This window comes from Lepisosteus platostomus, chromosome 14 (assembly GCF_059453375.1).
Source record: "Lepisosteus platostomus isolate fLepPlt1 chromosome 14, fLepPlt1.hap1, whole genome shotgun sequence".
NCBI lineage: Eukaryota > Metazoa > Chordata > Actinopteri > Semionotiformes > Lepisosteidae > Lepisosteus > Lepisosteus platostomus.
The window spans coordinates 30,356,044-30,381,410 of record NC_142624.1 but is presented as its reverse complement, the minus strand read 5'-3'; the positions used below and the strand labels follow the sequence as shown (position 1 = coordinate 30,381,410).

Genomic DNA, 25,367 nt, shown 5'->3' with positions numbered 1-25,367 from the left:
AATGCATTGAAAGGTGAATGGCTCTGAGCAGGTGATCATGTCAGAGAAGCACGTCTGCGAGTCCTCACTCACCCGGCACAGTTGTACAACAGCAAACAACTGTTGATGCCAAAGTGAGTGGGCAGAGAATAAAAAAGGCAGGGCAGAGACCAGCATGACGTATATGGGGAAAAGCACTTTGCATTCATCATTCTCTTCCTTAAGTGAAGGACATGTGGGCAGTTTTAAGATGAGGAATCTCCAATAAGCAGCTGAAGACCTCTGAAATCCCCTACAGTATGTGTGTGTGTGTGTGTGTGTGTGAGAGAGAGAGATTTGGTGCACTAAAAAATAGCATTAACCCACATTCTTTTGCTGAACCTTACTAATAATGTCCACTCACAAATTACAGGATACAGTCAAGACTGAAGAAGATACACGCTTGTGTACCTTACATTCTACTAATGATTGTGTTGGCCACTAGTTGTACTAATGAAATTCTTGTAAGATTTTTTGCCACATTTTGTTGACACACAAATACATTGCCTAAGCTTTACAAGTTAATTACTATCTCAAAAGGACAGAGCACAGTATTTTTCATGGGTAAAAACACCTGAATATTGTTCACTAACAAGCTTTTTCAAGCATGCTATTTCTTCAAGACAGGGAAAGAGAAATAAAGCAGGCCTATCTGTTTGATGTCAATTAACATACAAATTATACCTTTGTAAAGAAGACTCTTCTTATGTCCAGTTCAAGTATTGCTCTAAGCTACTGTACTTGCTGGTACAATTTTTAAATTGAAGTGACTCCTTCTCGTGAGACTTTAAAAGCTCAGCACTGAACCAGCAAGACCCCCCCCCAGAAAAAAAACAACAACAGCATAACAGAGTTACCTATGGCAACTTATAATATCCCACACAGAAAACCAGGTCAACAACACCTTTATACAGACCTGCTATTCTTACAAACAGCCTAATATTCAAGTGAGTTTTTATTTCTGAAAAATTCTGTATTGTCTTTGCTCACAAAAAAAGCATAATTTTAGGAAGACAGTACAGACAATTACTGTATACACACATATTCTCCGAGCTGAACTACTGAATAATAAATAATAAGAAAAAATAGTATGGACCAATTTCTTGCTATATACAGTAATACCGAGAAGTCCATGTTACCAATTGTCCATAAAGTCAGGAACTCAGTTTGGGAAATTACAGAATGCATCCCAAAGGATTCTACATAAATCAAAGAATTAAATATCAGTACTTCCTTTGCTCTATTAAAGTGTAGTCCATGTCTCCATTCTACTAAATATGTCTTCATTAAAAACATGTGCTTGAGGTCACTGTTAGCATATGTGCTTTAATTCTCTTCTTTTCAGTACAGTATATCACTGAAAGAGGAGTCTTGATGCTACAATATTTCCACCCTTTTTCTTAAACCAGACCTAATCATATACATCTAACACTGTATGTTTAAGATTTACATTTAAGATTCGAAGATCCTTATGTTAGGGAGTGTGCTCTGTAAAAGTTATTTCTTTTTGAAAGGTGTAACTAAGATATCTTTTGGAGCCTCTCTTCCTCAGTGTGCAATACATTACTGGAAGTAAAAACACAATAGTTAAACAGACGATACCTTCAATTTTACAATGTCCATTTGTTATGGGAAATACTTTTACTATATTTTTACTTGGTAAATCACTTCACCACTTGGTTAACATACGGTATGAACCCATCATTTTTACTGGCCATTGGCAAAGACTTTCAATACTTCTAGCTACGTAGCTCAGATGCAAAAATTGCAGGGAATGTTAAACTATTAATCTTACCAAAACCTAAGGGATTAAAGATGCAAATGTTGTTTCATTTTAATTATAACCTTTCCACAAATTTTTACTATGATGTTTTCAGTCATGGAAAGAAATACTTTTGTCTGTTACAAAAAGGAGTCCCATTTTATTTTGGATTTGGATTTTTGTCCCATGCATTCAAACTTAACACACAATCTAAACCACAAAACATACTTTAAACAAATGCAGTCGTGAAAGAGTTTGGTACTTTGCTTTTCCCGCAATAAACAGAAGGATACTACCATAGAATCCCAACGCTTGCTCAAATTTCCCTGTACAAAGAAAAGGTGACAGAAACATTGCCTATGTGACATTTTCAAGTCTAGCACAATATAGCCAGCATTGATCCAGTAAGCCATTACCTACTACTCTTCTGAGAATTCTATCCGAGAAATGCTCTCTTACACTCTCAATACATACAGGGATAGATGTCACTAATGCCAAATCTGATTCAGCCTGCAAGTGCTCTAGGCTACAGCTCAGAATATACTGGGCTCTTACTGCCTGTGTTTATGGTCTGTTTGAGAATCAGGGAAGTGGGAAAGCTCTGAAATGCTGCCAAGCCAGAAAGGAAAAAAGATGGACTTAAAAATCAAAGCCTTTTGAATTACTTTAAATAGCACTCATTAACGTGAAGTTCTTGAGAAGCAATAACAACTCCTTTTGCACTCAAAAACACCCACTTACATCAGTTTCCATGCTCAACTAGCCTTATAAATTTTAGCACCATACCTAATAACTGCCTCTGAAGGTTTCCTCTCAGGCTAGGCCACAGCTACAGGTAATTGGTGGAGTAAAAGATTCTCCGTGAAATACGGAATTAGAATTCTCACAGGGATTTTCTAAACACAACCCAGAAGCCTGTGAATTTGGAACATGTTTCTGTCACTTAATGTAAGGGTGAAAAGCACCCAATCAGAACTACTCTCTGAAAATCAGGTCCATCTGAATTCTCAATTTCAGATTTGCGAATTCTGCCAAATTTGACCTTAAAATTGTTCTTGCATGCCGAGACCATATCCATAAAAATAAGAAAGGCACAAATGCAGGCAGAGGTAGGAGGCTATGCTAATTGTTAATACTGTTAACTGTCAGAATATTTCCTGTTGTAAGAAATGGAACAATGCAGCTTGATGGCATTGAAACAATGACAAAAAGAAGCATCTGGTACAGAAAACACTCCAGCTCCGATATGATAATGCATGCAAATGGAAGGTCAAAACACATTAAAGGGATGATTAGATTCCCAAGAAGTCATACAGCAATATCCCGGGAGACAACCCTTGTTTGTCTTTCAGTTCTCAATTCTTTTCCTTCAATGCAGACAAATCCACTCAAATTACACTACAAAGTACCAAACAGCTGTCTTGGAGTTCTGGAGCCATATCTGAAAACATCAATGACCAGTCACCTGGATCAACATGTGACTTACAACAATCGAAAACAACCACCAAAAAAGCTCAAGCAACAATCAATTCTCACCATTAGAAAGGCCATCAGTTCCCTAGGGCTACTGGGTTTTGTGGCACTTCTGCTGCACAAATGTGACCAATTGTAGACTAGACAAATGAAACCAGAAAAGGAAGAATATCTGCAACATCCTCCTCTACTTAATTTCCATTCACAATTTTCAATATTTTTTAGACACTATGTTGTAGATGTTGTAGAGTGAAGCTCCTGTCAAGTACCGTACAATGCTTGAAATGTAAAGGATTTCTCGCACAGCAATGTGTATCTGTGCCCCTTCTTTAGCATATTTTGGCAGAAGTATATTGCACTAAATAAAAAAATATGAAATCAGGAAAAAGCATTCATTGGTTTGGAAAATGGTACAACATACTGTTGGAAATTAGGGCTAATAAATATGCAATATGTAAGCATGAAAACATTGCAGGGAATGTCAAACTATTAAGCTTACCAAAAATGAGGGATTAAATAAATATTGAGAATGAACATACTATATTGATCAACATTGAATAGTTGTTATCAATGCTGAGTATCAATCGAGTATCCAGTTCTTTAAAGTTGAAAAGGTTGTGTCAATTTTATTTTTAAATGTATTAAATGTATCAATTTATTTTATTATTTTATTATTAAAAATTAATTGACTTGCATAAATCTATTAATAGCTACTGTATTACCTCTTTGTGTCAATCTATCACTGAGTGATGAAAAGAGAAATATTCTAAACAAATAATATTGTTTAGACAGGAAGTCCATCTTTATAGTTTCATTCCATTTATATTAAGACTGCATCTTATTTTTCTAATTCAATGTAGTACTGACCATATTGCCCCCTTAAAACCTCCTTTAATATAATGCAATATAACACAAGAACTGCATTTTAATAAACATCTGCCCAGACATTATTATAACCAAAATAATGCCTAACAATTTATAATATTCTTGCTTAACATACATTGTGTGTAACAGCTTTATATATAAATTGCTAGGAATTACTATGAATATTTAAGTGAAACTGGTCGTAAACTGTATTGTATGTTATTTTACCAACGGATGAGGGGCAAAAGGAAGTTGCCTCTCTCTCTAGTTGCATAACACCACTGCAAAGCTGCATCCAACATCGAGTTTATCGTGCTTAGTAGACGAAACCCTAGCAACTGTGGGGTTGGCTCACTGGGTAGAATAAATTAGCTATATAGACTGCGACCTGAAGCATGAAAAACTACCCTTGCAGTGGAACTGCATTTAGAATTTGAAAAACATCAGACAGCATTTCTGAAAAGAAATCGGTTCCCTCTTTGCGTTCATGTTCGACTGGAGATCCTCCCTCTTCAAAAATAATGAGAGGGGAAAAAAAACAATCTTTTTCTACAACTTGTTTTATTGAACTAGCTAAAAACCCACTGCTGTAACAAAGAAGCCAGGAGACAAAGCCTGTGAAAATCCACCTCCGTACTACTGTATATCTGCTGCTCAGAAGACCACTGCCGATTAGACATGAATATGGTTTTGATCAATAGAGCAGACCTACTGGAAACAGGACTGCCATTTCATTCCTGTACTTCTCGTCATTTTTCATGCTACTGGGCAAGAGCATACAATCTCTATGCAAACAGAATCTTAATAACATTGACTCTTATCTGGCTATATAAGTTTTCCATCATAGCACACAGTACCTCTCCATTCTACAGCATCATTACTATTTTAGCATTTGTCTTAGATAATGGATAAACCTAAGAATTCTTCGGATAAACCTGATTCTTTCATCTGATTTTAATTAATCAAAATGATTCTCTTACATTCCCAGAAATGACTATAGGAGAAATAAGTCCTACTGCCTTACCAAAAACATAAAAAAGGAATACCAGTTTTTATTTCAAGCTCCAAATTAAAATCTCCATCACACAAATATAATTTGTTCACTTTCCTATATCAAAAAGTTCTTTATACATTTTAATACACAACTAAATTCTACACATTAAACAATATCTGCAATATAACCTTAATTTTTTAAATTATTTTGTGTCATGCATTAATATATGTTCCATATGTTTAAATTGATAAATTCTTGCAACCCTTCTGCGTAGTAACAAAGTAATTTAAAGCATTATAAACAACATTACATTCATGTAATCTTTTAGAACAATATTGTCAAGCACTTCATGTTAAAACAGAAATCTGTATGTTTTCTTAAATGTTTTTTTTCTGTGCACATTTTGGAAACACACAGTGAGTCACTTTACTGAAATTGAAAACTATGGTTTGTTTAATCTCAATTAACAATCTGTTAAACTCAAGAACAGGTATAAATATACTGATACACATTAAGTTACTCCAGATATAACCAATGACTCTCCATAATGCTTAATATTTCAAGCATATCAAAATGTATGGAAGAGATTTCAAGCTAGGCATATTTCATTCAGCGGTTAAGATTAAACAATGATTACAATTTCTTTTATTTTAATATGCTTGACATTTAATCAGAAGCATCTCATCAGAACAGAGAAAAATGCTATAAGCAATACTGTACTTTCGATTGTAGAAAAGCATTTATTCTAATCTGTACAACATATGATGAAAATACAGTCACTCTGCTAAAACATCAGGGAAAAAAGAATTTGAAATGAACAAAATGAAAGTTTATTTCGAGAATCGCTTTTGTGTTTTTCGTTATAGTAAAGTTTTATGGTCTTTAAAAGTCAACATGGCCCCAAATTTTACACAGGCTCGCACATGCACACAAGACCACAGAAACTTTGATCTACACAGTTTAATGCAATAAATACCTGTCTTTCTCGCTGTGATGATAAAGCTTGCCAGCATGCCACTTTAATGTCTCCATAAACAGATGTTCAATTGTGAGTTCCCACTTCACAACTCTGCTACAAGTATGCCAAGCGCACTGATGAGCAATTATCCTCATCCAATCAGGCGGCAGATAATTTTCATTGCACTGGCTCACGCATACAGACACCAAAAAATGGGGTTGTTTGAGAAACAGCAATTTAACATCCAATTAACTGTTGAACTGAAGTTCAGGGATGTTACTTCAATAGGCAGCATTTGGCTCATATGCGGCAGCTATCAAATATCAATTGGAAAAATACAGACTGCTTAAGAAATGAGAGGATTTCTTTAATGATGATCCTTTCTATACTGGATTCTAGACCTCCTTCCTCAAGTCCAATGAAAAAGCCTTGGAAATCTATAGATTAAAAAATATATAATATAAAACGGAACAAGAATATGTAAACATACACTTACTGTACATGTAGTCCAAACATAATGACTGAAATTCTTCCCTTAACAGCAGACATCTCTCTAAGGAGTAAACTCGTTGAAATATAGTACATTCAGACAAAGCTAGCTGTCCGAACACAGGAATGTCTAATCCTGGTCCTAGAGGGTCGGTGTAGGTTTTCATTCCAACTCAAGTCACTTAGTGAGCAAATTCAACTTACTGAAGCAACGTAATACCTTTTCCCAGCTTTACAAATGCTACTCTAAAGATCTTTAAAGACACGTAGAAAACCTGCAGACACACCTGCCCAAAAGGAATAGTGTAAGAATACTCGAAAGGTGACAAATGAGTTTATTTGGTAGTTTATACTAATTGATTCAATTAATCCTTCCAACCATTTTTTGAAAGAAGCCAGTATATTAGCATCAGCAACATTGGATGGGTAGATAATCCCATAACCTGCTGAGTAAAGAATTGCTACTCGATCTCGGTTTTAAATGAACTTCAGTGTAGTCACTGGTGTCCTCTCATTTGTGTTTCACAGTTCCTTCTGGAGATCCCCTGAGTGGACTTTGTCAGTGCCATTGAATATTCTTCAATATTCAAAACTAAAAAAGTCCTGTAGGATATTCCATTGAGCCACAGAATATTATTTGGTTGCTCTTGATTGGACTGATTCCAGAGTAGTAATATATTTTCTATAAAAATTGTGACCATAACTACACAAAAATTCTAAACAAGCCTTTACTAGAAGATTAGATCATGTTATCGTAACATCTTAATTTAAATTCTATGCTTTTAACTATATATTCTTTGCTTGCCTTTTTGTTTCCCCACATTATCTACAAGATATAAATTATGTAAACGTAAACAAGTCTTTTTCATAAGTATGTTTTTCCCCACACTTGTTTACATTAAATGACATTGTTAGCCCAGTCTTTTTCAGTATAAGATCCTAGTTTTTATAATTTTATCTAAATTTATTTTAATTTAATTTGTTGCTTCAGCGTTGTTTGCTTATCCTCCAATTTCGGGATGATCTACAAACTTGACTGGTTTACTAACAATATTAGAATCCAGATAATTGATTTTATGAAGAGCAGTGATCTCAGTGCAGATGACTGTGCTACCCCACTAATTACCCAGATTTGAGTATTCATCCCTTATCTGTACTTATTAACCATTTCTCAATTCAAACACTCGTTTTTCTCGGAATGCCTACCACCTGCAATTTGAGAATTAATAGTTTATGAGGAAAACCTTCTGAAAATCTAAATGCATCATGTGCTTTGTGTATCCATTACAGTTGTTGCCTTTATCTGTTACTGTTGTTGACTAGGATTGGACACCTGCCCAGTAGAAGAACACAGATTAGATAGATTTGAACTGACTAGATTATCGGATGGGAAACACAGTGAACATGTGTTGTGCTATTCCTTGTGTAGAGCACACAATGCCACAATTGAACTGAGGTTTCTACAGTTTGCGATCAGTACCTCAGAATCAGCACACACAGAGGGATGGCTTGTTAGATAACTGTGGCAGCTGCCTTTGTATATAGAGACAGATCTTCTTGTTATGCAACTTTCCCACATTAATACAGCTATAACTGTATTAAAAGCAGCCAGCACTAATACAGCTTTTACTACAAGATTAGTAAAAAAAAAAGTTGTCTCTTTTATATGTATTGTTTTTGCAGTACACTAGGGCAGCCCTGTGTAGGAAAGGCAGGAGAAATCCAGAATTGCACATTAAAAACAACTATATAAAATTACCTAATAAAACCACATGAAAGCCTGCGAGCAGTTTCAGAGTCTGTAAGTAATTTGTGTTACAGTGCTTTTCTTCTCTAAAATCAAATCAGCAAAAGGATACCACATGTTGTCTACTCATCTAAACACAGTGTAGTGTAAGAGGACTTTCCTCTTCATTGCTACTTCTTAATAAATTCCCAGATGTAAGGCAAGGCATGTTAGTTCTGCCACTTGTTATGTGCTCCAGATTCATGTGATCAGTGTTATTCTAGCAATGAAACATTTGACAATGCCACAGTATCTACACACCACGATTTACAAATGACACTGGTATGCTGCCACATAAAACCCTTGTAATCAAAGACTTTCCCTGTAGCCTACCTGCTGCGTAAATAATAAGGATGAATTTAATAAGACTGTTTTGAAAATCAATATATTATCCTGAGCTTGCTTTTGTAAACTTCGTCGTGTTGCAAGGAGAGAACAAAGCAGAGCAGCTTATATTCAGAAATACCGTTCAAATCCATAGCTCTCCTGTCACTTTACTTTTTTTCCCTGAAATACAAGGTAAAAAACATTGTTTAGACTATACTGTATGGCTGTTGATCTAGATGTACAGTTACAGATAGCTAGGAACCTCAATATTGGAGCTGCTATGCGAACAGTCTTCAAACTTCTTACTTCAGGGAAGCAACTGGTTTTTGTTTTTATCCAAGCAGTTAGAATAGAAATTATGGGAGGAGAACTCTCCTCATAACCCACATGTGCCCATCACACTTCTGTTTACAACTAGTAAATTTTAGTAGTGGTATTCTTAATAGTTATGTCATGGTATAATTATAGTAAATAGTCAAGGAAATGACATTAAGCATGAACTTCATATATACAGTACATGATAATGAAGAACAAAAATGGTACCGTAGGGTTTTTAAGTCAATCTCAAAAAGCTAACTCAATCTCCAAAAAGAAATGTGTTACTTTGCACTGGGAATATCATTATAAGATATTCCCAGTGCAATATTAATTTCTTGGTACAAAAATAACCTTTCTAATTGTTTTTGTGAAAGACAAAAAATTGATCATGGGAATTGTGTGAAAATTAGATTTGTCTGAGTTTCCTTTGCAAGGGTACCAGATGATAAAGCATTTATTTGTATTTCATAGAAAACACCTTCATAGAAAAACATATCTCAACAACAAGATACAATGCTCTTCTTCTGCTGCTCTTCTTTTGTACTTTTTTTCCTTTTTAATTTTAGTACATACATAACATTACACATATAAAACATGTAAAACATAATGTACTGCATACTAATACAGAAAAGAAACACAACACTCGAGTATAATGGATTTATGGATTTGATCAAATATTTTAGACTTCATTCAGATCAAAGAACCATGACAGTTTTTGAACATGAAACTGCCAAAATCACTGTGAAAATGTAACAAAGTTACTATTGGTATTCCCTGAGGAGAAACTTGAGGAACTCCTCAATTCCCTATGGAACTTGTTCAGCCTCTGGACAGACTGCTATGGGATGTTCTCCACTCTTCCCTCCTGGAAAATCAACACTTTAAAATTGGCAGGCTGGAATGTGAGCTCCTGTTTGAGTATTCACCCCCTAACTAAAGTACAATCTTTGTTTTATATTAATCAATTCACAATCCAAACACTCACATCTCCCTGAATGCCTACCAACCTGGAATATGAGTATTAAACTTTTATAAGGAACGTTCACCAAAGGCCTTCTGGAAATCGAAATACACTCCATGCATGCAGATCATATTCAGTCAGAGAGTGAGCTGTAATCATTCTGCTGATGCAAAGGTTATTGTTTCCTGGAAGTTGTAACTCATGCAATTTGAAAATGGCTGATCACACAGATGTGATGGTCAGGGGCCAGTGTGGTGACCCTCTTACAGGACCTGTCACTCATAGAGCTGGTTTAGTTGTTTCTCTGGACTAGTCCTCTAAGTTCTGAAGCAGAACATCTCATTCTCAGAGCAACCTCTCTCACACACATAGTGTACCTACCACCTTCAGTCACTATATCCACAAAGCAATCTTCACTACTGCATGAAGGGATAGTGTGATCTTTTGCTGTTTTTATATTAACATTATGCCTTTTATGCCTAAACACACTTTGGCAATTTTAATTTGACTCAGTAAACACCAAGTACCTGGAGTTTTATGAAATCACAGTACATTACAATATTTCAGTATGTTATCCTAACCTATAATGATACAAAATGAATTAACCAATGTAATGCTAATATCATTATATGCAGTGCATAGTGCATTCTGCAGTTTCATAGTGCCCTAATATGTATTACAAAAACACAGTTATATTCCAGTAGATTATTTTTTGTTTTCAGCTGATAGTGTACAATGCCTTCTTCCCCTGCTGCTTTACAAATATGCCAATGGGTACAGCAGTGTGACTGCTCAAAACTCACTGTTTAGCCATTCCCTCTTTTCTGCTGGTTTAAGTGGATTCTGCCAAGCCATTTAACTTGGATTTTCATGCTCATTTCAGATAATGTCTTCCTGGCCTCATTGCGCACATGATCACTGTGAATAAATATGCTATTTATTTTCCTCCATTGGGTTTTCAGAGCAAAATCTGTAAAGGACTAACGTCTAACATGGGCATCCAGGCACGACTGTAAGATTCATGCTGTCAGTGTGCACATAGACTGTATGTGTAACTTTTAACTGGCTCAGAAACGAAGAAGCTGAAAAAAGAAAAAAAAATAGCACAGATGCTAACATGTTATATCAAAATTTCTCATAAAGATAAAAGCTGTGATGTTCCCTGTGTCTGGGAGCTCCAGAAAGGCAGTAATTTTTTTTCAACCTTTTTCACTTCCACTAATTAATCCACACTACTGACACTACCCTGGTCCCATGCTGTTCACTACAAAATGCTGAATGTGTACGTTAAATCTCTACAAAAGACATTTAAAAGGGGAATCCTTTAATAAAGTGAAAAGGTGCATATCTACATCACGACTAGTTTAGTTTTCAGAGTTAATGAAATGCCAGACTACCTACACAAACCTGAACCTCCCAAAGAGAATCAAAGTCCTGGAGAACTCAGATTAGTTTCAGAAACACAGCCAAGAATAAGTTAAATCTGTCATCATTCATTACATTTTATCCTCCACATCCTCCTCCATTAAAATGGGGAGCTCATATAGGCCTCTATGACATCCTAAAAGGAATTACTGCCTTTAAAACATATTATCTTTCCAAATCATGCCAGAAAAGTCCTAAATTCTAGGGGAAGAGTGGCCACTGTAGTCTTCATTGATCCACAGTAACAAGGCAATGATATAATGGAAACTCTTATATTGTAATTTTACACCATTGAGCAGACAAATATATTTAAATAATGGCTATCTTTTAAGGGATGAAGAAGCTTGTACTGTACAACTAATCAAGTAGACATTTTTATATCATAGCAATAATAATAATATACTGTACAGTAATAATAATATCAGGCAGTCAAATTAAAATACATTTTCTGTTTCCACACCTACATAGCACAACAGTTTAACTGCTCTCTCAAAAATGTTAAAAAAACACAGGTTTTATGTTATGTAGGTTAATTAATCACAATAAAGAATATTTTTTGCACTGCGCAACATACGTGTATGAAAATCCTAGTACTGGCTATGTCTTCCATCTCATCTCTCTACAGTCATAAACCAATTAAAACATCTTGTACTGTATATCCACAGTGAAAAATAATTGTTTGCCAAGAACTTTCTAGACTTTGTTTTTGTTTCTTTTTCTTTTCTTCCTGCAGACAAATATCCATGGCTTGTTTCTCTGTCAAGTTCTGTTATCAAATTAGGGTGAAGACGTGTCTCAGCATCGAGCTCAAAAGAGGCATTATAATTAGGTGTGGGAAACTCAACTTTACCAGCCGTGGGCTTTCAAATTACTGTATGTCAGAACTGTAGTTAAATCTCACACCACCATGCACCAACACAGATCACTCCTAAACAAAAAAGCACTTTCACAGCTAAATGTCATTTTACATAGTAGTGAACCATATCGTTTTAACAGTGATTTAGGACTGCGCCCTTTTGCCTTTTTTTAGTTTTTGTAGGTGCACATAAATGATCTTTTAAGATTTTTTATTTTGTTGCCTACATTTGTCAATTGCAATATTAATGGTGCTCAGTGGAAAATTATCTGGGTTTTTTTCTCGACTCATCATCTTCAAGACTCATCCTCAACCAACTACAGTTTTCCATCAATTTTGATCAATCAAAAGGGAGACATATCTGTGCAGCCTCTTCTGAAAAGCTGTTACATTATCCCAAAAGGGCAGATGATTAGTAAATATATCACTTCCACTTCCTGAATATATTTCATTTGCAGAAGGCTTAATCCATCACCACTATTGTATCAACTTTTACCAGGAGGAGTACTCAGTTGTGTATTATAGTTAGGAGGTTTGAATAAAAACCTGAAGATATGTTTAGAAGACTGATGTGTGGTTACAATTGTCTGTCCATTCAACCTTATTATAAATACATTCTTCACTGTAAAACATATTTTTATAAACAAACATTTTGTTTCATATTTACATATCATTTTATTAACTTGATTGAATATATTCTAAGGTTTTCATAAAGAAATACATATTAATAGCCCTCTTAAGGTTTTTTCCTACAATAGCATAACAATCTATTGAAGGCAGTATTTGCAAGACAAACATTTCACTTCTAAACCAATGTCAGTTCAGAAAATACAAACCCCAGGCAAATGTGAAAGGAGTCTTTACTGATGTTTTGGCTGTAACCTATTTACTGTAGTTAAAGGACAAAATCCTGACCACATGGACAAAGAAATCCCCCCATTAACCAAGAGGTCAATGGTGGTGAAAGTGTATTAGCATGATCACCAGCAAACAGTAAACTAATTACACCTATTCTTAATTTAAAATGCAATCCAAATGATTACTGGGACTACTACATGTGTTCTTTAATTTCTGTATAAATTTACAAAGTTAACAGTAAATTTATAATTTAAAATGCAGTTTACTAATCATGCTTAAGTCTAAATTCCTAGAGTAGATTGATAAAGCTTTATTTTCCAAAGCAAATATAAAAATGCTGAAATACAACTCTTAAGAAATAATTTCTTATGTATAAATACTGTATACATTTATATCGGATGGCATAGTGGTAGGTGCTAGGGTCTTTGATTCTTCTGTGCAGAGCTCGCATATTCATCTCTATGTTCATTTGGGTTTTCTGTGGGTGCTCCAATGCCCTCCCACTTACAAAAGACACACTGGAAAGGTTTAAAGGTTTATTCTAACATTTGCCTTTTTCCTTGGTCCTGCAATGGACTGGTGTCCCATCCAGGGCTAGAGCAATCGTGTGCTGTCAGTCCTGCCTTGTACCCTAAGCTTCCAGGATATTGACAGTCTGCCGATAATGGATGGATGTATTGAGTATAGTGTTAACGTCTGCTCTACTGTAATCGGAAAAACCTCAAACAGGTTCTTATTTAAATGTAATGAAAAGAAACCTGTAATCCCCTTGTGATCTACTGTGTCCAGACAAGAACTCTGCTATTCTCTTTAGTAGCTCCCTAATGACCATTCAATCCAAAAAAACGTGTCATCTTAATTATGATTTGCCAAGGCCTGCCGTTACACAGAACGCCATCCACTCGGTAGAAAAAGCCATGAGCGAAACATCTGTGGAGGTATGATATAAGTAGCTTATTCTGTTACTGTGGCAACAATCAGATAGCAACAGACTTCGTTGTATTTGGAATTTCAATAGCTTGGGAAAGGAATCAATAATTCTTGTAATTGAAAATTAAAAAAAAACTCTTCCTAATTCACTAATGAATATTTCCAACCATTGGCTTGTTCTACATGCTACATACATCCCATTCATTATCTGACTCACAACATCTATTTGAGTTTCCAGTTAAATATTATATTCAGCAAGCCTTTGGCGATGTGGCTTGAAAAGGATTACATGAAACTCTAAATCACATTTGATTGCAATCAATAATTCAATAGTTTTATACACAACAAAATGGGCACGATCTATGCTGTACAAGTGAAAACCTTCAAGTTTAAAACCGCAGAGCAAGGTCTAACAGAAGCTAGGAACAAAGATACAGTATAGTGCAAATATGATATCACATTCAGCTTTCTCTTAATATCATTGATATTTACACAGGATATACTCAAGGGGGCAATCAATCCTAAAAATAAAGAAACTTTGAGTTGCTAGCTAATGTTAATCTTGAGATATCAAAAATCCAGTACTCAAAGTGTCACGATGCAAGCTTTTGTCATAAACATACAGACATCTTACAGAAAAATGCTTGAAAAAAGTGAAGTCTGTGAATTCCGAGTACAGAAAAATTCTTCTGGGCTACACACAGTATGATATACGGAGGAAATTTTATGTAAGCTAATATAAAGTAATAAAAAATAATTTAATTTAACTAGCAAAAACAAGGAGTTAATATAAATTTTCTGTTGTGATTTTTCTGCTTTAGAAAAGATATGATTGCTTTAACATTAATCTCGGGTCAGACGTCTATTTCCTCACTAGGGGTGAAAATAAAATAAGAAATTTTGTAATTTAAAAATATTCTAAAATCGCTTTTCGTCTCCACAGCTCTCTTCTATCACCTTAGCTGTCTATCAGCCTCTGTCGTGATCTAACCTTGATGCATTCAAGCATGCTGGTATGCCAATCTTTCTTACTCTCCCTCTTTCAAAACGTTTCCATGACAACCAAATTAGTCCTTCTGAACATCACAAACCCAGTAAATTAAATTGTTTCTCAGAACTAGGCAACCCTCCATTATGTGCAATTTCTCATTTTCTGATCTACAAAGGTGCAAATGCCAAAAATGCAGGAACAGCTGAAGCTATTGTAGCCATAACCCAATTTACCGATCTCCATCTCATATACATCTCACATAAAATTCTTAATAATTTAAAATACAACAATGTATATATATGAAAAACGTAAACCGCACACACAGTAATTTAAGCCTATAGACCTGCTCCAGTGCAAATGTGAAGATCCACTTTAAAACCAATAGCATCCTTTCAAAAGTGAAGAGGCACAGCAGATTTCCACAGTTAACCTGTGCTATTGGCCTCAGCTGCACCTGAAGCCTGGACAGGTCAAGTGCTTCCCTTTGGACTCCTGCTGTGCGGCAGGCAGCACTGCCCTCCTGTTTCAGGACAGAGAGGCACACGGGACCTGCAGCTTTATGGTCCAAATCATAGGGACAAGTTTTATGGAGCCCTGGAAATAGTTCTTGTAAAGCTCCATGGCAGCAGTTTTTAAAATATTTATAATATCATATTTCATAGAATAATGTAATTAAACTTAAAGGCATAAATTTGTATGTGACTGTCTTCTAAAAGTGTTAAACTACTTCGATTAGCGCAGTAAAAGTTAGGACCCCACACCACACAATGAATATTGTAAACCTTAGACGTTTGTGCTCACTCTTATTTACACATTTAGTGAACACAACAATATAAACTTGTTGGCAATTGGCAATATAAAATGGAACCCATTTAAAACATTTCTTGCTCTTTAAAGTAAAATGCATTTTACTGAGACATGTGGAGGTGTTCAGCTGTATAAAGCCCATCTTTCTTCACACGATGGATATTTCTATCTCTCTCAATGACCTATGAGCCTGACCATGTCCTTTCTCCTATACAATATCACTCTCTGAAGAAGGAGGAATTTGGCAAGTAAATTCCTCTCTGAAGTGATCAAACTTCTAACCATCTGGCAAGTATCGATGCCAGTTTATGAGAGTTGTGGAAAGCAGTCAAAAAAGTCTTCCTACTCTGGAGTGCAATCTGTTTAGACAAGCAGCTCTGAAAAGTAAGAGAAAACCATTAACAATGCAAATGTGTCTTGACTGGCTGGTACACATGCCCAGTGAATCAGCTCATAGCTCTTCTCCTTTTCCCATGCCACATGCTTTTTGCCTCTGTGGATACGCTCCCTTTCTTTTAAGACTCCAGTCTGCTTCTTCTGTGTTCCCACAATTGCTCTGTGAAAGATTAAGTGTTTTCTTACATGCTTCTAGTATTCAGTGTATTAAAACTGCCTTCTGTAATTTTAATGATGTGGGTTACATAATGTAACTTAAATTGTGATAATTTAAAAACCTCATGCTTCTGCTGTAACAGTAACAGGAACAGTCAAACAATACAAGACCCGAGTAAAATCTTTCATCAGAATCACACTATATTAAAATGGTAACGCACCAGAGCACTACTCTAATCAACATTAATAATAATTCCCTATTGTTACCATTCCACATTATACAAAAAAAATGATTACATGCATGTTAAAGTCAGAAGTATGAGATAATTATCAATGATTTGACTACATGCTCAGTCTTCCACATGAACAAACCAATTATTTTTCTACCCAACTGCATTCTTTTTGAAGGTGATAGGTCCAGTCAAACCACATAACCTGTTGTTATGTTTTGTCTAGCAGCAAGAAACAGTAACAATAATGCATGAAGTGTTTGAAGCTCTTTTTGCAGAAGGAAGGCCGACCAAGAGATAGAAAAGAGTACTTAAAGTAATTTAAACTTAATGTTGATTTTGAATGTTAAGGACCTGAAAACAGGTTGTTTTGTCAATGTTAAGTGTTTCGAACCAAAATGGGACACAGTAGAGGGATTAGCATGGAGTGGGTGGTTGGTAGGTTAGTGTACATGTGGGCTATAGGCTCAAATTCTTTGGAGGGCTACTGCTGTTGTACCACTGAGTAAGGTACCACACTGCGAATGAGAAATTATTCTAAGCAGGCCTACCTAGTAAAGCAAAGAAACAAAAAAAAAAGTGCTGACATGTTCTTTGGGCATCAGGAGAGCTTGGTCCAACAACAGCTTGTGCTTCAGTGTGTTTCAGAGAAACCAACAGAATAAAAAATGGTCAAACATGATGAAAATCCAACAGTTGCACCTTTTTTCCCCAAACAGTTTTTCATTTTTAAATGACATTGCATGTTCAAAATGTGCCATTTTCCAGGGTTGTATTATGTATAATGGACTTGAACTTGAGGACTTAAAAATTGCAGTTGTTGTCTTTTGTCAATTGGAATTTGAAAAAATACTGGCAGGGATTCTAGGCTTTTCCAACAATAAAAATGTATTTCAGAGATGCCATGCAATTGCATGGAGAGAAGTAAAAACACAATGGGCAGATTTTTAATTCAGTTGAGATGCCATAAGGAAGTGATGCAAAGCAGACTGAAAATGATGAAAAACAAAACAATGAAATGCTGTGCGAAAAAGCCATTTAAATGGCTGTTTGGGAATTTTCTGACTCTGTGATTGAATCCATGTGCAATGAATTCTATAATAAAAGGAAACAAATAACTCAGATGATGTCTACAAACAACCTGCCACACGATCTTATGGAAGCATTTTGGTATAGAATTCAACTTGAGCAAGCAGTTTGACTCTAGCAATCTCATTGTTTTTATCACTTTATCTTTATATTATGACTATGCATCTCCCAGGAAATACAGTATGTACCTTCATGGTGCTTGCAGAAGCCAGAAGTAATCAACGTACTGTTACTCTAGAAGTAATACTGTAGGTAAGAAACACAGGACTTTCTGGAGCAATATTACAAACACATACTGTACCTGATTATACAGTATATCACTTTAAATTTCAGATTTGATTGTCTTTGTTCTTGGTTTTGATCCCCTTGAATAAAGACAGTGTTAGAAAAAGCTATTTTTAAAAAGTAACCCATTATTACATTACACAAGTTACTCATGCAAGGGATTACATTTTAAAATGAATAAGAAGTTGGGAGAAATTACTTTTTAAAAAGGTAATGTGTTAATTTACATAGTATTTGTACTGTAAATGATTACTTTGATTATTTTACCCCCAACCTTTTGTAGTGTAATCATTGTAAACTAGCTGTCCACTAAAGATGAAAGGGGTAGTAAAATTAGTAACAGCACAGTCTTGTTTGTTTTGTAGTACAGTAGCTTTGTAGTACAACAGACAGATGCACTAAACACAATAAGAACATGAATTTAAGACAGGGTTATTTTAAGAAGTTTACAACAATCATATTTTAGAAATGTTGGTTCTTTTTTTCCCATAATGATTGGAAACATTGCTACAATAAAATCTGCTTTCATCACTTATAGTTCAGATACAAGCCCTTGAATTCAGAAACTTGTATCTCCTAGAAATGTGTAAATTCAGGTCAAGCTTGAGGATATACTGTACATCTGAATTTTGTACATTTGTACTTCCTTCATCTTAACAGCGACAAGACTGAACTCATGCTTATTGGCACCCCCCATCAACTTCATAAAGCCAGTCCTGTAACCCTATCTTTAGATGGCTCTATACTTGATCTTAAATCAAATTTGAAAAACCTTGGGGTTATAATCGATTCTGGCTTAACATTCCACCCACATGTGCAGCATACTCTCAAAACATATTTTTTTCACCTTAGAAATATCGCTAGACTACGCCCTATGCTATCATTAACTGTGGCTGAAAAGCTGATCAACAAATTTGTATTCTCTCGAATTGACTACTGTAATGCTCTTCTCCCTGGGGTATCTAAATCTACTCTGAACAAACTGCAGTATGTCCAAAATTCAGCAGCCAGAATCCTGACCAGGTCTAGTGCAAGTGTTCACATTACTCCTGTCCTGGTGTCCTTGCACTGGCTTCTGGTCAAATTCCATGTAGACTTTAAAATCCTCATGCTCACCTATAAGTCTCTGCATGGCTTGGCACCCCAGTACCTGTCTGAACTATTATCGCCCTACTCCCCACCTCGCAACCTCTGCTCTTCAAATTCTGCCCTCCTTACTGTCCCCCAAGCCCGTCTACATTGTATGATTGATAGGGCCTTCTCCTGTTATGCCCCCAAGCTCTGGAACTCTTTGCCCAAGGATATCAGAGAGTCACCTTCTCTAAACTCCTTCAAATCCAGACTTCTTCAGAAAAGCCTTTACTTAACTGTTTCCATTCTTTACCCCTCTGCTCTTCTTAGTACCAGCATCCACGCTCTCTTCTATATATTGTAATTGTGTCCTGTCTTGTGTATTCTCCTTATTTATTGTTGTATTCTTCTTATTTATTGTTATTGTCATACTGTAAAGCGCTTTGAGAAGCCACCTTTAAAGGCGCTATATAAAATAGTTTATTATTATTATTATTATTATTATGATGTCAAGAAAACATTTTTACTTTTACTGTATTCAATTTTATGTATGATAATAAATAAGAAAGCTGCACTTGCATTCAGCCTATTTTGCTTTTCATAAATGGTAAGATGGCAAAAATAAAGAATCATTAAGAAAAATCTAGCAAGCTTAAAAAGCTAAAAAAGCTAATAACAAGCCAAAATATAATGTACAGTGTACAATGAAGTCCTATTTCTATTTATAACATTTCACTAGAATGTGCATCTGCTCCATATTTTACATAAGCAGCAATTCCTATATTAGTCACAATGTCAATTGAGACATTATGTTTGCACATACAGTATACAGTTGTTTGCTGCACTCCATATATATATAAGGGAATATCTTCCAGCAGCTCCATATCCTCGCCAGTTTTTACAGCAATACTTTTCTCCAATAATCATCAACATACAGTACATCACAGAAGTCACATAAATACTATACAGTATATGATTATGATATAGACTTTTTGAACACCCTTTCCTTTGCAATGTTGCTGGATAAACCCACTGAACATTCTGTATAAACAGAAATATTTGTTTAAACTACGGCTTGTCTATATATAACTTGTTTAATTCAAGACATGATTTACATTCCATGCATCAGCCATTAGTTTTGCTATACTTTTCTACTTCAACAGAATTTGAGAGTCTAAACTGTTTTTAAATCTCAATAAAGACTTTTTGTCATGTCAACAAAACAATTAGAGCTCAAATGCATAATCAGCCAAAAAGCCTTAAACAAAGCTGTTCATAAGTAAAAGAAAATGTAAAGAAAAACATCTGCACTGCCTCCAATCAAACAACTTCCACTGACATTAACTGTAATTGGAATAAAGACTAATTGTATGATGTGGTTGTGTATTCTGTACTACCAAATGTATTCATCATATGAGCTTGGAAATCAAGCTGGCCCCTTCAACAAAATCATTCCTTACTTGCATTCACGACAATTATTAGCAGATGTTTCCCAGGCTGGAAAAAAAAAGTTACCACCATTTTCAATTTAAAATTGATTACAACTATAAACATAATGATGATCCATTACCTAGGAGTGTTTTAAATCACACACTGGAAAACCCATCATTTATCTGTCTATCTTAAAGAGCTCTAACCCCTGGTTTATGGTTAGAATCTCATGCATTCCGGGTGTTTAAATACACTGTTGGGTATGACAGTATTCAAGTAAGCGATTCAGCAACACTTATTCGGAAATCCATCACATTGTATTCCCACTCTCCAGGTGAAAAACACGCATGTATGCAATAGGAATTTACTGCCAAAACAAAATGGCTACTTCCTCAAGAACGCTTGCTCAATAACATTCTCTTCAGAGCTCATCTTCTAGCATTGTTAAAGGTGTACTCCAGGAAAGAAAAGAAGGCTCTCTACGGAGTTATCAGAATATCTGAATATAAATGAGATGAAGCATTAATGCATACATTTCTCCACAGCTGAACAGTGTGACTGAAATATAGAGCATGTCACTGAGTGAAAAGCAATTTGAAATTTTTTCCACACTTGTAAACACATCAAATTGTAGGAAAGGCTAGATCCATAAATATTTCTGAGAAACTCGTGTAAAAAAATTATGAGTTTTCCGATGCACGTTTTATTGTACTCATTTGTTGGAAATATGTGTGACATTTTTCAGGCTTAAAGCACAGGAAAATATTTAAGTATGCTATATACAGTACAGTATATATCATATAAAAGTATATATGAGTCTCAGTGTGGCTGAGTAATTATCGTCAGACATATAATATATTTTTATATGGTAGATTTGAGAGCCTACAAAGAACAAAACTCTTAAATATTCCCCTATGTACAGTATACATACTATACAAGCACGCAACTTTATGAAATTACAGTCCATTAAAATTACTTCTGCTTAGTACTAAATTAAGCATAACACTTTACAGTGCTAAGACTATATTGCTTTGAGTGAGTTTGGACAAAGAAAATTTTAAGGCAGCGTTGGGTTACTGATAAACATTTAATGGCCCATGTTCTTTTATTTATTATTGTTGTTTCCTATGATGGTAGCATTGTGCTCTATAGGCTTTGAAGGCAATGCACGTACATATTGTAGCAGTAAACCCCCACATGACTTGTATTGGTATGCATTTGAGTGTGTGATTGTTTACCTTCTTTGTGTAACTGTTCCTTAAAAATTAAGCCTTTGACTCTGTCTTTCAATCAACATAGCCATTAACGCTTTCATTCAAATGTTATTGACGGCTGTTAACCAGATACCTACACAAGAAAGATTGTTTCAGCATCACACGCTCATCTTTTCAGCCATCGTAAGAGTGTGCAGAAATAATGAATCAGATTTGTTTTCACAAAATAAAATAATTATTTCCTTTCCACAAGAAGCCTTGATCATCAAAGTATTTCAGAACTTGAGAGTTCACTACTTTAAGCCAAGGAAATCACATTTTGAAACCCTCAAGACTACAGACTCATGTACGACCTGGGCTGTCCTTGGCTCTTTATCTCACGTTTATATGATCTTGCTGTCTGAAGATCAATAAACCTTTTTATAGTTAAAATAATTTGTAGCAAAGGATTCCACCTGTTTCACATTTCTTCTGCATGAAGACTCTAGTTCATCTAATATCCACAATTCAGTTTTACGGGAAAAGGATAGCAAGATATTCTAAACCTAGACTTAGGTTTCAGATCCTCAACAAAAAAGTGATATGAGCGATTCATGCAGATTGTATTATTTCTGCAAAGTAATTGAATACTGGTTAGCTAAAGTCACGTCAAATACATTAGAAATATTGCAGTGTTGGGGACAAATTTTAATGGGCGCTCTGCACACCTTCTTCAGAGGCAAAAAAGGATATTATAGTACATAACAACTAGACAGAAATACAGTGTACTTTCTTTGGTACTTTTGTAAAAGCAGCCTACAGATATTAAATTTGTCTCTGTCAATATCATTCTCATTGTAGTTTGAGTCCTTTGACTCTAGAAACTGGGCTACATGGTTCATTGGAGAAATTATACTGGTCAGTTAGTCCTAACTGGCATTAGTAGTGTATCTGTAATGGCTCCCCACTGGGAACTTATCTGATTGTGCTCATCCCTCCTCAATGGAGCCATCACATCAATAAACAGCTTGTTGTCCGGTCACCAAGGAGATCATGAAATACATCAAAATTAAATTCATCAGCTTTTTGCACCTTTCTGCCATGTGTAAGTGTGGCCAAGAGTTCTCAGCAGGGACATTTCATTTCAAAAGTGGCTGCAGACCTGGCCAAAAGCATGATTTTTCAATTAAAGTCAACAGTGTCACATTGAGACAGTTAAGAAGGTCAGCCCACTTTGTAGTAACAAACATTTTTTTCCATCCCAGAGATACAATTTTCAGGAAAATTGTGTTGCAAGAGATCTTCCAGTGTTATTAAAGCATCTTTTAGTACCAAATAACTATAAAATATACAGTGAGCTGTAAATAACAAGCAAATTAAATTTGGCAATCTAAAAAAAAATTAAACGACTTAAGACTGTTTTAAATATAGAGGTACTGTACTTCATACAGCAAGAAATTAAATATGTGCTACATTTTTGTTCTACCATATGAATTTCCAGAAAACACAAGGCTGAACTGTGGGAGACATTAGTTTTTAAAGCGCTGAACATAACTTACACTCATCAAAAGTAATTGAACTGTAAGGATTTCTTGCTAGTATAAGCATAATGAAACTACTGTTCCAATTACTAAGTGTTTTCACAAACACAACAATTTGTTTTTCCTTTATTGTTATAACAGTGTTTCCATCCTGTCTCACTAATTAAAGCAAGAGCTTTTTTACTGGTCCATTCTTCCTTGGAATTAACGTTTTTTTTTACTTTCAAAAGAACAATTTCTTTCTCAGCTAAAAAAAGAGCAACATCATATATGAGTTTACCTAAGGTGGGTTAAAATAGAAATAGTGCAGAATAAATTAAAAATGAGTACAGTACAGGAATCAAATTGCATTCATTCACTGTCACCAAGCACTGAATATCTCATCTGCTTGTTACCGGAAACACAATGGTACACCTGTTGAAGAACTGTTTTTTTTTTTGGTGTAAAATGCAACAAATCAAACAGGCTACTCAGGCATTGGTCCAATTGAGCAGCAGGAAAGTAAAAAACATCTAAAAGAATCTTAGAATAACCTCTACTCTACCTCTGACTAAAAAAAAGATTGCACTGCGCTCCAGCTCATCCTTGTGCTTGTACAATGACAACCCTTTTTTCTGTAGGCGTCAAGCTATGCTACACATATAAAACATGCAAAACACACCCACCCAAGTACAACAAAATGAAGGCACTGCACAAAAAAAGGGAGATCTCGGCACTGAAATCAGCATCCCACGTACAAACGACAATTGCGATAAACAAAGCTGGACGTTTCTATTAAGTAATTTGAAACGACAAGATGAGAACCACTTCCTGGTAAATGCCAACAGCCTACAAGAAAGGTTTTTCTCTCTCGTTTATCCCCTAGGTGATCAAAGCACTGAGCTACTGTATACCATTCTGTTACTGATGCGTGGCACAGTATTAAAAAAGGGGCACTAAAATTCATAGCTATACCCCTGGCTCACTCTGTATACACCTGATAAAGAAGAAGCAGGATTACAAAAGCAACACATGTTGCATGTTAGGATCCTCTCCATTTTTATTTATTCTAGTAGCCTTGAATAGCAGTAATTATAATAATAATAATTGCTTACACTTATATAGCGCTTTTCTGGACACTCCACTCAAAGCGCTTTACAGGTAATGGGGACTCCCCTCCACCACCACCAATGTGTAGCATCCACCTGGATGATGCGACGGCAGCCATAGTGCGCCAGAACGCTCACCACACATCAGCTATCAGTGGGGAGGAGAGCAGAGTAATGTAGCCAATTCATAGAGGGGGAGTATTAGGAGGCCATGATTGGTAAGGGCCAATTGGAAATTTGGCCAGGACACCGGGGTTACACCCCTACTCTTTTCGAGAAGCGCCCTGGGATTTTTAATGACCACAGAGAGTCAGGACCTCGGTTTTACGTCTCATCCGAAGGACGGCGCCTGTTTACAGTATAGTGTCCCCATCACTATACTGGGGCATTAGGACCCACATGGACCACAGGGTGAGCACCCCCTGCTGGCCCCACTAACACCTCTTCCAGCAGCAACCTTAGTTTTTCCCAGGAGGTCTCCCATCCAGGTACTGACCAGGCTCACACCTGCTTAGCTTCAGTGGGTTGCCAGTTGTGAGTTGCAGGGTGATATGGCTGCTGTAGCTGATGTAACCTCATATTTCAGCAGAGAGGAATATCCTCTACAGGAACATTAAATACATCTGTTTCATGCAGCGGCATAAATAACACACATCTAAAAAAGAGAGAGATGGAAAACAAAAAACTGAGCAAAGAATATTCTGCAGCACTGCACCTTCAATGTCAAAACCCAGTTATTTGTTGCAGTATAGTTTAAAAAAAACAAAACAAAACGAAGACAAATACAGAAGAAATCTGTATGTTACGATGACTGCTAGTTTGCACAGAAGATAGCTATGGATAGTGTAAATAGAAATCACAGCCCATTACTATAGTGAAACTAGTGTGACAGTGCAGAGTGGGAGGCAACGTGGCGAGCACCAGTAAAAAGCCACCGCCCCTGGTGCGGGGACAGAAGCACTGGTGTGAGGTTAGCAGGGACCACAAATGACACAAAAAAGGGTGAAAAATAAACAAAAGGGATTAATAAAGGTGTACCACTGTCCCTCGTGACCTCCAGGCTGGATTTA

At 35.8% G+C, this 25,367-nt stretch overlaps 1 protein-coding gene across 3 annotated transcripts in view; it reads right to left on the bottom strand.

The window, feature by feature from the left end:
* kalrna (kalirin RhoGEF kinase a) overlaps positions 1–25,367 on the bottom strand; it is a 215,467-nt gene that overhangs the window by 151,006 nt on the left and 39,094 nt on the right. The window contains exon 1 of one of the 3 annotated variants that reach the window (XM_088605584.1): positions 6,088–6,139. The exons of the other annotated variants lie outside the window; for them this stretch is intronic. Within the exon in view, the coding sequence (XP_088461710.1) occupies positions 6,088–6,124 (37 nt within the window). The 5' untranslated portion in view covers positions 6,125–6,139. Of the gene's footprint in view, positions 1–6,087; positions 6,140–25,367 lie in introns of those variants that run through there. 3 annotated transcript variants of the gene reach the window in all.